Source organism: Chenopodium album, chromosome 4 (assembly GCF_948465745.1).
Source record: "Chenopodium album chromosome 4, dcCheAlbu1.1, whole genome shotgun sequence".
Classification (NCBI taxonomy): Eukaryota; Viridiplantae; Streptophyta; class Magnoliopsida; order Caryophyllales; family Amaranthaceae; genus Chenopodium; species Chenopodium album.
The window spans coordinates 68,856,779-68,871,743 of NC_137837.1; the positions used below are offsets into that span (position 1 = coordinate 68,856,779).

The 14,965-nt window shown below is 35.3% G+C and overlaps 1 protein-coding gene across 1 annotated transcript; it reads left to right on the top strand.

The window, feature by feature from the left end:
- The first annotated feature begins 4,470 nt into the window (after positions 1 to 4,470).
- Positions 4,471 to 14,554, top strand: LOC145627148 (uncharacterized). The gene is made up of 9 exons (XM_081679538.1): positions 4,471 to 4,620; positions 4,708 to 4,780; positions 4,861 to 4,939; positions 5,609 to 5,693; positions 8,424 to 8,532; positions 9,439 to 9,527; positions 9,624 to 9,688; positions 9,847 to 9,925; positions 14,170 to 14,554. Exons 1-9 carry the CDS (start codon positions 4,543 to 4,545, stop codon positions 14,335 to 14,337), a joined length of 825 nt encoding a protein of 274 aa, XP_081535664.1. The 5' UTR covers positions 4,471 to 4,542; the 3' UTR covers positions 14,338 to 14,554.
- Positions 14,555 to 14,965: the final 411 nt, after the last annotated feature.

Sequence of the window (14,965 nt, forward strand, 5' to 3'; positions counted from 1 at the left end):
GACCAAATCGTTTAAAACCCGTAACCCGTTATGATTGAGTCATTTACAACCTGTTACCCAATATGTTTATGATCTAATCTGTTTCAACCCACTACTCGATAAACCCAACTTATTTATGACTTGACTTGATTATAACATGACTCGTTCCTACCCATTATCTGACTAATTCGACTCGATAATCACCGACTCAATTTTAACCCGATATGATTTTGATTAGAAACCCGTTTCAAATTGGGTAAACTCGTTTTCAAACCAACCAAGTTCAATCTAAACCGATTATAACCGAAACAATAATGGTTGGACCCGATTTCACCCGATCTATTTTGAACCGAAACCCATTTTCGAACCGACCCAGTTAAACCCAAACTGATTATGACCCGAACCAATTACGACCCGTCCTGATTAAGACCCGAACTTTTTTTAACCGAAACCCACATTAAATGGGCTAAACCCGTTTTCAAACCGACCCAGTTCAACCCAAATTGATTATGAACCGAACCGACTAGAACCCGACCCGATAAGGACCCGATCCGAATAGAAACTGCAATTAACAAAACCAAACCGAACTGACCCGATAATTTTCAAAACCGACCCAAACCGACCCGCTTATTATTTCAATCCGTTATAAACCGACCCGTTATAACCCGAAACTGATAAACCCAACCCAAATCCGAACTGTTTAACCGAATTGACACCCCTAACTCTATATGTATGAATACATATGTTACCTGAATGTTGTCTTTATTTTCCTATCTAAAACAAAAGTTATCCTTTGATGAGTACCCAAACAATTGTGTGAACACGTTAAAGCTAAGACGTCACGAAACTTTTTCAAGCATTGTTAGGAATTACAAGCAAAGATAACGCATCCCGTCAAAAAAATAAAAAATAAAAAATAAAAAAAACAAAGATAACGCATGTTAGCAAGGTATATTACAAGGATTTTATAATATAGATTAATTAATGTAAATAGGCTTAGTTTTTTTTTTTTTTTTTTTTTTTTTGAGGAAATAAATAGGCTTAGTTATAGCCAAAGCCAAATAATATCTCTTATGTTGATAAAACTAAAATAATTTTGTGCTATTAACGTGATACTTCTTAACAAAATTAATTTTGGCGATGTTTTCTTTAACATTATTTATACTACTAAATCTAATATTCTAATATGAGTACTTTGCAAGACTATTCGTCAAATGAATACGAGTATCATTTTAAGTTTTGGTTAATTGCTTGGTTGTTCGATTTTTTAATTTTTTTTTTATTATTTTTTTTGGTCCTTGATAATATGCATTGAATTATTACTCCTTTTGTTTGATTTTTAAATTATGTCATATTCCCTTTTACAATAATTACATGATTAACCAAAATTGTACTCCCTCAGTCCCTAAAATTTCGACCCTTTTGGCCTAATTTTAGTCCCAAAATGATCGATCAATCTATCTATATCTATGTCCACGTGACAGCTTTATAAGAAAAATTTTCCCGCCTAAATAAAATCTGACGCCATTATATTTGGTTTCAAATTTCAAATTTAATTTTTCCTCCTCTCAATTTATCTATACTCTTTAATTTATCTATACATCTTTCCCGTATACTTCATCGAACAAAATACTTTGATTTGATGCATATATTTTTTTTCTATTTTTCTTTATATATATTACAAGTTTAAAATCATTTTTTATTTACTTAATTAAAATCGTATATTAAAAATCTAACTTCTATGTATACTATATGCTTAAATTTTCATATTCGGTTTGTTCTTCTTCAAAATTAATTTTATAAAATTAGCATTTACAACTAATGGTTATGTCTCAATAATTTTTTTTTTTGATACGCAAGAATACATAAAATATACACTCTATATTTCAAAGAAATCCGTGCATCGCACGGGACTAATCTAGTTTGTACTCCGTATTAAAATATCCACCAATTTACAACAATATTTATGCAAAATTAGCTTCTCCATATAAAGTTTTGTTTTTTCATGCATTTTTAATACTTTATCTCTCTACTTTTTTTTTTTTACAAATTCCATGTAAATTTATCTTTCTAATATGTTTTTATTTCTTTTTATTTAAGTTTCTTAATAACCGCGAAATCAACCCAAAGGGTCTTACGATTTGTTAAATTAATTCCTAATTACTTCAATGATTTTTTAAATAAAAACTTAATTGTTTACGGAGTACAAGTTACAACGCAGCCTTACTTTAAATGGTTTCCTGCATGTAACTAGCCACTGACAAGAAAGAGTGTTAGAAACAAGGTATCTGTCTGAAACTAGCTAATTCATATATCGTTTGCCATTAGTTTAAATTTTAATTGCATGCATGGTTTTAAAAGATGCTCGACTTATTTAGTAATTTAGTTGATTATAAACAAAGGAATGAGTTGGCTATGACAATGTTCAAGGGCTAACCCTTACCCTTACATTTACACCATCCACCTTCCTCATCTTCCAAGATTCTCTCTGTCATAATGCCCCTTTCACCAATTTACTTGTATCTCTTTCTTTGTATCGAAACAAAATATAATTTATGTCCCTTTGAAATTGTCCCATTGATTGAAGCGGCTTGATTAGTATGGAGTACATTAATTAAGTTTTGATTGGATGAAATTTATTAAAGGAGAAAATTGGTTAAGTAATTAGCAAGTGTAAATAAGTCCGTATAAAGGCGAGAGACTGATAAGAGTAAAGTATGACCCTCGACCATAGTCAATTATATATGGAATAGAATTAAAGGGATAATCTATATCGAAGTTGTAACAACAAAATAAAGGTAGAGAAATGTTCACCCATACATAGAATTTTGTATTAAAGTAATTACTGTATTGAAATTTTAACAATTGCCCTAGTGGGTATTGATCTAATCTCATGAGTCATGATTGTGAGATACAATCCTTACCTCTGTTGCTTGGTGCCATTGTCAACAAATGACCCCCGACTTACTTAACAAGTGATGCGTGTATAATTCAAAAGCTTAAATACACTTCTACTATGTTTTGTACAAAGTAATACGTAGTATATACTAGTATATTAAATTTAAAAAGCATTCCTAATTAAACATACGAGCCACCAAGCTAAGCTTCATCTACGAGGATACATTGTACCTTTTAACTTTGCGATTGAGATTCAATCAATACTAGAGGCACTTTGAGAGTGGGGATCTCTTATCCTCCTCCTTGTTTGATCCGCGAATATTAGACCAAAAGCAAATCTTAGTCTAGTGGGAAGATTTGTATCTCACAACCAATAAGATGTTTTGGGATCAAATCACAATAGAGACACTTTAAAAGTGGGGATTCCCTTACCCTCCCCCTCCACTCCCAAAGTGTTTAGCCCACTAACCTAGGGCAAGAGGATCTGTAAGAGGTTCTGGCCCGATAAGTCTCTTCTCCTTGCTAAAAAAAAAAACCAAAAAGATAGACATATGAGCCATTAAAGGTGGGCATGGGCCGTGCAGGCACGTGGGCGGCACGGACCTGGCACGGCCACCGGCACGGCATGGCGGCCCACTTGTGGGCCGTGGGCCGTGCTGTACTGTGAACAAAAAATTGAAATCCGACACGAGCACGACTGGCGACACGGTCGTCGGCCCGTGGGTCGGCACGGCCCACCAGCCCAGCACGTGGCACGGCCCATGCTCACCTTCATTTATATAAACTTATTTAATTAATAAATAAATAAGTTTATTTATGTAAACTTAATCAAATTAAAGTTGTTTTAAAAAAAATATATATTAACATTAACATAAACATAAATTAATTACATTATTTATATAAACTTAAGTTGTTAAAAAAACATATATATCAATTTTTTTTTTTATATACATATATATTTTTTTTTAAGAAAATACGGGTTGACCCGTTGCCTGGCACGGCACGACGGCCAGACACGTAAGCTGGGGTTTGCCAAAATTTGGCATGGCACGGCACAGCCTGGCACGAGCCCACCCAGGCACGACCCGACATGGCACACGATGCCCATGTTTATGAGCCATGTGTTGCCAAGAGTGAGGAATAGCTCAAGTGATTAGCTCTCTTTTTGGTTCCAAGTAATCTTGAGATCGATTCTCATTACTCGGCCTTATGACTCTCTAAACACTAAATGTTAGTATGCTACTTTTAATTCTTTAAATAAGCCGGACGCTAATAGTCACCTTTCTTAAAGGCTACACTCACAAATTTCATTTGTGTTTTTTTAAAGGTCAATAAGACCATTGTATTTTTAAAATGTCAATAACATCGAGTGCCACATATTAGTGCTAAATTCATGCCCAATTTAAAATTGATGTCTATGTATGACCTATGACTCTATGAGGCCATGACCTAACAATGTGTCTTTTATATCGTGCCAGAGTAGCCAGATTCATGTCAACAATCAAGTCAGACCATTTTTGTGCCATGTAACCATGTTTGACCTACACCGGTTAATGCTTGATGGAGGAGAGCTTATTTATCGTAGGAGCAGACCTTGTATTCCACATTTCCACCCCTAACTGGCAGCACCATCAATTAAAACTTTACGACAAAGTAAAAGAAAAAATGGGGAGTGAGGTCGTAAGGAAGAAGAAGAACCCTAAAATGGCGCCTCTAAACCCTAATTGGGCTCTGCTTCAACAGGTACAATCTCTCTCTTCTTTGCATTCAATTCAATTCTTCGTATTTCCATTTATACAAATTAATCATGTATTCTGCAATCTTCCACAGAAATTGAATCTTCAGGGTTCCAAACCCAAGCTTTCGCAGCACTCTAATGGCGGCTCCTCACCTACAATATTAGGTCACTTTCTCTTTCTCTTCAATTTGTAGTTTGTAGTTTAATTTATTATTTGTTTTCCTTAATTTTTCTCTTTTTTGCAGGAAAACGGAAACAACGCTCTGTTCCTGAATCCGATGAGTCTCAAGTCAATGTTCTTGCTCCTACTTCGTCTGATTGCAGGTACCACATTCACGCTTTCGGGTTTCTGTTACATTATTTATTATCGCCTACCAAACGAGCTGTTATATGTTTACCTTACCTTCCTGTATATTAGAGAGTACTCCGTATTAGTGAACTTTGTTGACACTGGACTGTATGCATATCAATTGTAATGTGAATAGCTATATTTCGACCGTTGTTCGACCGGTAATTTGGATGTTCAATACTATTCTTATTTACCTTCTGTTTCCCATGGGTTCTATAGAATCCTTTTTCTTAGTTGTGACTCTCGAGAGTGTGTTAGCGAGTATATTAATGTTAATCTATATTCATATTTCTTAAGGTTGGTGGATCATCATCATTCGTGTTCATGCTATTTAAGTTATACTGATGTTTGGATTATATTTAAAAATTAATTTGGAGAGTAGATGGTATTGGTGTCAATTTTGTACTCTTGTAATTTCCATGTATCAATTTATCAACTGATCATTTGTATTTCCTTCCTAACTGTCAGCATAACTTTGTTTTTTCTTTTTTGCCTTTTTATGCAGTCATATTTTGTTACTATGGCATTTGATTCATAAGGGAACTTAATTAAATGGGGAGTGTTAATAGTTGTTGGAGTTTTTATTCGTTGCTTGGAATTTTTTTTATTGCTGGTTTATGTTGTAATGATTTTTTTTTTCTTAGTTTGACAGATGAGGTAGCCATGGATTGTGAGATGGTTGGGGTCAGTCCTCAGGGTAATAAAAGCGCTCTTGGGAGAGTTACACTGGTACTATATATTCTTCATTCTCACATTCAAGCTCTTCTGTTTCATTCATTCATATAAAGTTGTCTGCCTTTTTAAAGTACTGCATCCAAATTTTCTTTTTGTTCAATTTATAAAACGAGCTGACATGACTGGTTGTTTGTGAATTTGTGTTATTCCACTCTTAATGATTTTTGATCAATCAACTTCTGTTATTTTTGTGTATTCACCTTTTGTTTTCTGTCTGGAGGAGCTATTAGGATGCATGTCCAATTTCCCATTGCTGTATCACCTAGCTCTTTTTATTGTGCACTTGTATGCATTTTCCATTTGAAAGTTATTTGCAGTATTTGGAATTTCGATGTAGTAATAATATTTTGGGAAATTCTCATTGGCAATCATAAACTTTTATTTTTTCTCAATGGTAAAGCCTGAAATTTTTGATTATCAATGGTAATCACGAATTGATATTACTAAACTAACGGTAACTTAAGTTAAACAATTTGTTAATTCCTTTACCATGGTTTAGTAATTGGACTACAAAAAGACATTAATACCCTTATGTCTAACCACTTCTTTTTTCTTCCTTTCTCTTTCCTACTCCATAATTCTTTCTTGCTTCAATTCTTCCCCTGCAACTCAGTTTCCAACCACCACCACCATTGTTAAACTACTTGTTAAAGTTGGAATCGGAGCGAACTCGGAGTGACGCAGCTTTAGTGTTGTATAACCTATTGCTTGATCATAGCAACCGAGTGAAACACGAGAAGCAATTCAATGAGGTGTCTCCGCTTCTGGCGGTGCTCTGGCAAGAAAAAAAAGTCGACCGTCGGGAAAGTGCAGCTGGTGTTGTATAAATTAGCGGCGAGTGTGGAGGGGAGGCGATGTTGGATGGAAATGCGGTGGCGCATTTAGTATGGATGTTGAAAAAGGGTAAGGGCATCCATCCACCAGCTACCTCCTCCTCCTATCGACATCCAACCTCCGCCACCTCCAAACGCTGCCATTCGTACTGCAAAACCCAGCAAATTCAACAACAAACCCGACAATTTCGACCTAAGACTAACAAATTTGACCACTAATTCGACCCCAAATCAATATATTACGCAAATTTGACCCCATAAAGCAACAGATTCGACCCCAAAAATCAACAAATTCAATCCCAAAATCGACAAATTCGACCCCAAAAATCAACAAAATCGATCCCAAAATCATCAAATTCGACCTAAAAAATCAACAAAATCGTCAAATTCGACCCCCCAAAATCAACAAATTTGACCCCAAAATCAACAAAAGTCCTAGAAATTTCAACCAAATAAAGGGGAATGAGAGGGAATTGAGGAAAAGGGGAGGGTGGCTGATTCCGGCATGGGATGATGGTTGGTTTCGGCGTCGGCGATTTTGGTGGTGATGAGAGGAAAGAGAGGGTGGGTCGAGAACAGGGGTGAGGGTGCTCGTTCTGAGATTGGGGTGTCGGTGGTGAAGGTCTCCGGCGTGGGAGGGGGCTGAGACACCGTTAGCTGGGCCGAGCTGAGCGCCGGGGAGGGGGAGTGGTGGTTGGTTAGTGGTTGGGGAGGGGTTTGGATTTTTTTGTTGTATTATTAAATAATTTGAAGGGTATTAATGTAATTCTATTGTTACTTAACCCATGATTAACCCTAGCTAATCTTTTAATGATATTAAAATATCATTAATGTTACCATTAGCTTAGTAATATTAATTTGTGATTATTATTGATAATAAAAAATTTCAGGCTTTACCATTGAGAAAAAAAAAAGTTCGTGATTACCAGAGAGAATTTCCCTAATATTTTTAATTATCTACCATTGCACATGCAAAAATTGACGGAATAGGCTAATACAACGGCTTTACTACCAATTATGTTATTAGTGCACAAACAAAAACTGGCCTAAGACAATGGCCGTGTCTAGTCATTCCATCTTAATAAAATTGCTAACTCTCTGCTTTAGTGTTCGGTACTTATCAACAATTCACTCCACAGCTCTGAATTCTATCGAGTTCTATCAATCAAAATTACATACGAGCTTCCCTGCATCTATTATGCGTTACAAAACCAAATTAGTGCTCTAGGATTATGTGGATGCATGGAGCTTAAGAGTTAAGACCTTTCAATTATCTGCTGTCCGAAGATATAGATGCATCTCTGATCTCTCTTCCATGTTGCTGATGTTTTTCTTTTCCTGGTTCTTGGGTTGTTTAAGGGGAAGGTATTGGAAGATGAGTATTTGGGCTTTAGGAGCCTAACTTTTATGTCTCCTCAAAGATTCTGTTCTCAATCCCTGGTTATTTGTGATTTGGTACTTAGTTTATAGGTTATGTTGTAGGAGTTTTTTTTTTTTTTTTTTTTTTTTTTTTTTTTTTTTTTTTTTTTTTTTTCATTCATGGTACTGGAAACTTTCCAAAGGATAACCGGAGGTTTGAAAGTCTAGGATTCAGCAGGCTTGACCAAGAAAGGGATGAACTATCTTTAAGACTGGTTGCTTTATGTGAATTTTGTGTGCTACTATTTTAGACTAGTTTCAGCTTCCAACTACCGGTTTGATTAACGTTCTCAAGTGCGTATACTTTAACATAATATATCGTTGGAGTAGAATGGTGTTTTGTAGCTCATGGACTTTGTTCCTTGATCTATTATCCCTCTCATATAGTCATATATGTGGCTTTCTCCTGTTCATATATTTTCTCGTGTCTAGGTCCCCTATTAATGATTTAATGTACATCAGTTTCTGGCAGGTAAATAAATGGGGAAATGTGGTATATGATGAATTTGTCCGCCCCATTGATCGTGTTGTTGACTTCCGAACAGAAATTAGTGGAATCCGACCTCGTGATTTGAGGAAAGGTATGCTGGGCATTTTTTGTTGTCATTATTATTTGTAGTGAAGAGTTGAAGCCTTATGGGATTAAGGCTTTGATTGATTGAGTTGAAGCCTTATGTCGTTTGTGGTCGTTTTCATATTCGTATTTAGGCTTCTTTGTTTTTACTCAGATCCTGCTAGTGACTGTTCATTGTATTAGAATGTCATGTTAAGTTTATGCCTGTATCAGATGATATAGAATAAATTGGTCCAAATAATTGTGCAATTACTATTTGTATTTGAAGTTGAACATATCATGAGTGAATTTTAGGCCCCGTTTGGTTTAATGTAAAACATTTTCAATGGAAAATTAGTTTTCATGAAAAACATATTTTCAAAGAAAAACACAATTGCATACTAGTTTTCCTTTGTTTGGCTGCATACAAGAAAAGTCCAAGAAAATAAAAAATAAGAGTGGAAATGTAAGGATGAATGAGAGGAGAGTAAAAAAAGGAGGTAAGGAGAAGAGAGGAAAATGTGGCTTCCCTTGTTTTGGGAAGGAAAATGTTTTCCATCATTAAGGATGGAATTTTCCACCCTTGGAAAAATTGTTTTCCATCCCTTAACAAACCAAACAAAGGAAAATGGGAAAAAAATGAAAAATTCATTTTCCATGAAAACCTTTTACATCAAACCAAACAGGGCCTTAATATCTGTATGAGAATGAAGGCTCAATATATATGTGTGTGTGTGTGTGTGTGTGTGTGTTTTGAACAGCATTAAGAAGTCAGCATAATTTTAAATGGACATGAATAATATAATGATCAGAAATTTCATTCTGAAACTAATTATTGATTATGTGACTGGGTCTTGAATAAAGTTATGGCATAATTTGTACTGTATCTGTTTTTATTGAGTGCTTCTCATTTTGCTTATGGATGATTCTACAGCTAAGGATTTTCCTTCAGTTCAAAAAAAGGTGGCAGAGTTGATCAAAGGAAAGATTCTTGTTGGCCATGCTTTGCGTAATGATCTAAAGGTTAGTTTCCCCCCTTCCCCCACACTAGTAATATTTGTTGATTTTATCTGTATCCTACATTTTAAACTATAACCTCAACTAATCATCTCTTTACAGGCACTTTTGCTAAGTCATCCAAAGAAAGATCTGCGTGACACTGCAGAATACCAGCCATTTCTAAAGTATGTCTCTTGCTTCGTACTCTTTTCTTTTTCGAGGCTTTTCCTTTCATATAAGTTGAATTGCTCATCTTGAACTAATCAGTTTAAAAAATTATGCTCCATTGGAATGAATGATAAGTAATTATTTGAGTTCTGATTGTTTTTCTTGAAATGAGTAGGGAAAGTCGTAGAAAGGCACTTCGGCATCTTGCTACTGAGTTTCTTGGTGTAGAGATCCAGAATGGAGAGCATTGTCCTGTGAGTATCTTAACCTGAATTCCTTGATCCATCCAATGACTTGTCTTAGTTTATAAATTTATCTTTTGACGGTAGGAACTAGGGTGTAAAGATGTCAACACTCCATACATATAGTTACATATAGTTTCTTATTATTCTGTTAAGGAAAGGATTATGCCTATCTGAAGATGTTGATCTTGCTACTGTCTCTCTTGTTGAGATGGAGAGATGTGCATTATGAACTCGTTGATTGTTCGTTGGCTATGTTTTATTGTTTTGGGTGCTCACTATTTACACTAAGTTATAATCGTTATGTCAAGGCCTTGCTTTTGTCACCCTATTTTTACTAATTAAAACTTATATGTACCGATGTTATATTCTTTTTTTTACTGATTAAAGCTCTGATTTAATCTAATCATTACTGGAAAAAACTTATTTTTACTTGACTTTGCCTTAGTGTAGAGTAGCTATATTTTTTTGGTTGAAATACTTCTGCTTCTACATCTATATAGAAAAAGGATTCTAGTTTACAGTGTGGAAATTGGGATTATGAGCAGGATTCTGATTGCCTGACTCCATGAGTTAGAAATAGTATATTTTACTTTTGGGCTTTGATTATTAGCTTTGTAACTCCATGAGCTGTTTATTCAGCAAAGCTATAAAACTACGATAACTTTACTTAGAAGTTAATCAAAAAGATGCTTTTACAAGGGTCCCTGTAGCACTTCTGAGCTCTAACTAGTAACTACTAGCAAGCCCCCAGTTAAAAAGGCTGATATAAGGCTAATTCAAGTAGCGGTTTCCCCTTCAAATTGAAAGCTGATATACAAATATTCTATATCAGCGTTATTAACTTGTATTTTCTCCTAACCACTAGGGTTCTTTCAAGCTTGGAAGCCCCCTTGTGAAGTAGGTGTAGTTTAGACCTCATGGTAGTGGAGACAGGTGAGGGGAGAATCTATTGACATATAGCCAAGCAACTCAGCAAGTTGTGGGAGTTGTTGATGATTGGAGTTCTACAGAATACATAATAAGTTTATTTAGTTCTAAGGCATTGTGATAATACAAATCCTTGTTGTATGGCATGGCTTAGTTGTAACTCCTAGATATTTTAAAAGCACTTGTTAGATCTATGATAGTATTTGAACTTCTGATAGTTGTTGCAATGTGTAACAATGTAATTGGATGAGGGAATATGGAGGGAAGGAACTTAGGAGTGTGAAGGGTTATTTTTCCCTTGTTTAGAAATGCAAATGGTGAAGATAAGGAAAGGAAATTAGATTGACTGAACAATCGAAATCACACATAAGCTTAACTCATAATAATAACAAAATTTGGTTATATTTATACCTAGCATTGTCTTGTTACCTGCTCTTAACAAGAAAAAGGAAACTAAATAATCTAGTAAAATAAAAAAGACAATGACTAAATAATTAATTAATGAATGAATAAAAACTGTCCTAAAATTAACCCTGACAACTTGGAATCTACTTATACTAAACACCTATACTTATTATCATTGTAAAGATAATAATAGAAGCCACTTGTAAAACCCCTAATAAAAAAATAAGGTAACACCAAGAGGGTTCCTAATTGAAGCTGTAAAGATAGTCATAAGGATTCTTAATTTGCATCACCTCACTACTCCTTCCCTCCCCTCTCTTCCATTCCTTTCCCCTGTGTTTGCCAACCAAACACATTTTAAGATCTTAATGCATCTGCGTTGTGAGGGTAAGAGGGTGGTACTGAATTGATTAAGATTAATATAACTTTTCAGGATTTTGTGTTGATTTAAGAAATGATTTTAAATGCCTCTCATATGCTGACTTTTGGAATAATCTTTTGTTATTTTTTTAATTGTATTTAAAATTCTTCAATATTTAGAATCACCAATCACTTATTGAAGGGATAATTGTGGACTTTAAAATTATATGTAATACTGAAGGATAATAATTTGTAGTCTATGTAAAAAGGTTCTTGGAAGCATTTATAGCAAATTGAAGGGGGGATAGTTTTGGTTTAGCTCCAATTAATCTCATGGCATATATTGGAAATACCATGTAAGACATTCTGAATGTCATGCATAGAAACCTCGCACATTCTGGTAGAAATTTAACTTCTGGTAATTTGATGAACTCAATACACTTGATTACACTGAAGTGGGGTGAATGGATTTATTAGTGAGTGATAAAACCCTCCTGCAAATTATAAAGCATGCTGCAAAGTTGCTAATAGAAATCATGTTTTAATACCCTGAAATCCTGCATTCTGAATGAGTGAACAATTAGCAAGCATATCGTCCTTGGAGAAGTCTTCAAAAAACTGATGTGATTGCAAGGTTTGGTATTGAAGCTCATAATTAAAGGTTTTAAGTAAAACTGCTGAGTTTTCTAAAAAGTAGTTTAACTTGCGCAAAGAAGCCTGGTGGAGGCTTAAAGTAAGCCCAAGAGCAGTTGTTCTTAAACAATCTTCTTAAAATAGAGCCTGATCTTGTACACTTTGTTTGGATAGACAGGAAATGTGAGACAGAGAGTGAAGGAAAAGGGAGGGGAATAAGTTTTCTTGTTTGGAAGGTGGTTGGGGGGAGGGAAAGGGAGCGATCCATTTTCTCTCCCATCTTTAATTAACATGATCACTCTAAAATTGGAGATATTTGGAGGAACTAAAGCCCCACCTCTCTCCCCCTTTCTTTTGCCCTCTCCTTCCTTTCCCTTCTATCTTGCATTCAAAAAAAGTATTTTTTTTTTCTTGAGACAAGGAATGAAGAACAGTTGAGCAAATAAGCTAGACTAAAAGAATTCTGAAGAGCAAGCGGAAAATTTTACTTTTGCTTTGATATCATTGTTTCTCATTATATTTGCAAAAGAGTGTATATTGTATAGGGAGTATTTGGACCATTTGATGAAAAGAAAGTGAAGGCGCTTGTCTTTGATCTTGTGATTTAATGAGAAATTATGGCTCATTGTCGTAAGGATGTAACAAGGTGAATTGAGATTGAAGAATGACGAGGGGATTCAAAGGACATTTCTCCTTGCCGAGTTGGCAATTATATTAGGAAGTTCGATTTTTTATTCTAAAGATGCAATACCAGTTATGGTGTATATGAGTGCCTCAAGTTCTTTATTGAACTTAGTTCTTAAAAGCGCAAGGTGCACCAAGGCGCAAATGGTCCTTGCAGCCTAGGCGCGAGGCGCAAGGCGAAGGCGCATGTATTTATATATTTATTTCAAATTATTTTTTTTTACTTTGATAGTACTTAATACCAATTAAAAAGATTCATAATAAATTAAGTAATGATATATTTAAAGCTAAGGTAGTCTGAATTTGAAAATCAATTTATAACTTAAATCTTAGTTATTTTCCTTGAGGCGCAAAGCGAGCCTTACCAAAGGCACTTTGAGGCGCACAAGGCGCGCGCCTTCCGTAGGTGACAGAGCCTCACCTAGCTAAAGCCCATTTCCCAGAGCTGGGAGTGAGGCGCGCTTTTTAAAACCAAGTTATTGAACCTATTGGTATCAAAACATGTAAGGTAGCTTACAAGTAGAATGATTCAACTGGCTGAATACTGCCTCTTTGGGTGCTGCTTCCATGAACAGAACTGGAAAGTTTTATAACACAAGGTAAGAGATAGAAGATATCAGTGATGCCTGTCTTGTTTTATGACACAATGATAGCAGATATGTTTTGACTGAATACTGCCTCGTGGTGCCTGCCTTGTATTCGTATGAAATAGGAGATTGCAGTATAGAACATATGTGGGTGGGGATAGTTCATAATCTATCTGCTGATGCTCCCTGCTAGAGTTAGTTTCACGTTATCAAGCTCTATGCTGATATGACCTCTGCTCTGTATGGACCTTAAATGCATATGTTAACATTTATACACATCTCTTGGGCTGGAGTCTCTGGACTTGATAAAAAATAGACTTCTTAGGTGGGGAGGGCCTTCATTTATATTTTCTGTGAATGCTATTGGCTACTATCAATTGGGCTCTTTTTGGCCTTCACCCATTTTCCTGGATATGGCTGTCAGGGAAATAAATTACTGTTGGAAGCCAAGTCTACCTTGAAACTGCAATATTGAATCAGAATTGTTAAGAGTAGGATTATAAATAGGATTTAGATTGAATTTTTGGATCAGATTCCTCGGTGATGCTTGCTAGAGCATTGTGATGTCAATCCAGCTTTGTATGATAGAACTTTCAATCGTTACCTGTTGGGTGACAAACTAAATTGGGTTGCTTGCTCCTGTCTGTGGTCTCTCAGATTGAAGATGCTCGTGCAGCTATGTTGCTGTACCAGAGGCACAAAAAGGACTGGGAGAGGAGTGTCAAAGATCGGTCAAGGCTTATGGAAAAGCAAAAGAAACGCAAAAACAGGAAGAAATCAAACAAGAAAGTGGCCTCAGAGGTGAAAAATGTTCCAGTCCTGTAGATCTGTTAGTTTTTTTTTTTTTCTTTTTTTTTTCTTCGGGTTTATAGTTCTAGAATAGCAGTCCATTCACCTTAGCTTTTGAAAGAAAAGCACCATATATGGTTAGAAGAATGTTTTTAATGCCTTTCGATTATTGACCTTTTTATTTTTAATGATTTAAATTTTGTAATACGAAGTAGAATTTATGTTTGGTAAAAGAATGTACTTAGTTATTATACTTGAACAGAGTTGCCTAGTTCAATATAAAAACAATTCAATGCAATTCCTAAGTTTTAAAACCCCATATACGTTCAGAATTGAGTTTATAAAGCCGTTGCCCCTTCTCAAGGATGAGCTTTATCCGTCTAATCTCGTGGGTTTGAAATCTATAGATATCATTATAGTTGGTCTTGAAAACTCTGAATTAGTTTTAGTAAAACAAGTCAAAAATCTGACCACTAGATTGTCTATTTAACTCATGCAAGAGATGGGTTTATCATCCCTCCATCTAGATCATAGGATTTCCAAGAACGTCCCAATGCAATAACCTCATCGAGTCGTTTCTATTCATTCACACCATAGAATTTCACATTAAAACGTCCCAATAACTTTGTTTCCTAAGCTCGAATCCACGATACGCATCTGCAGC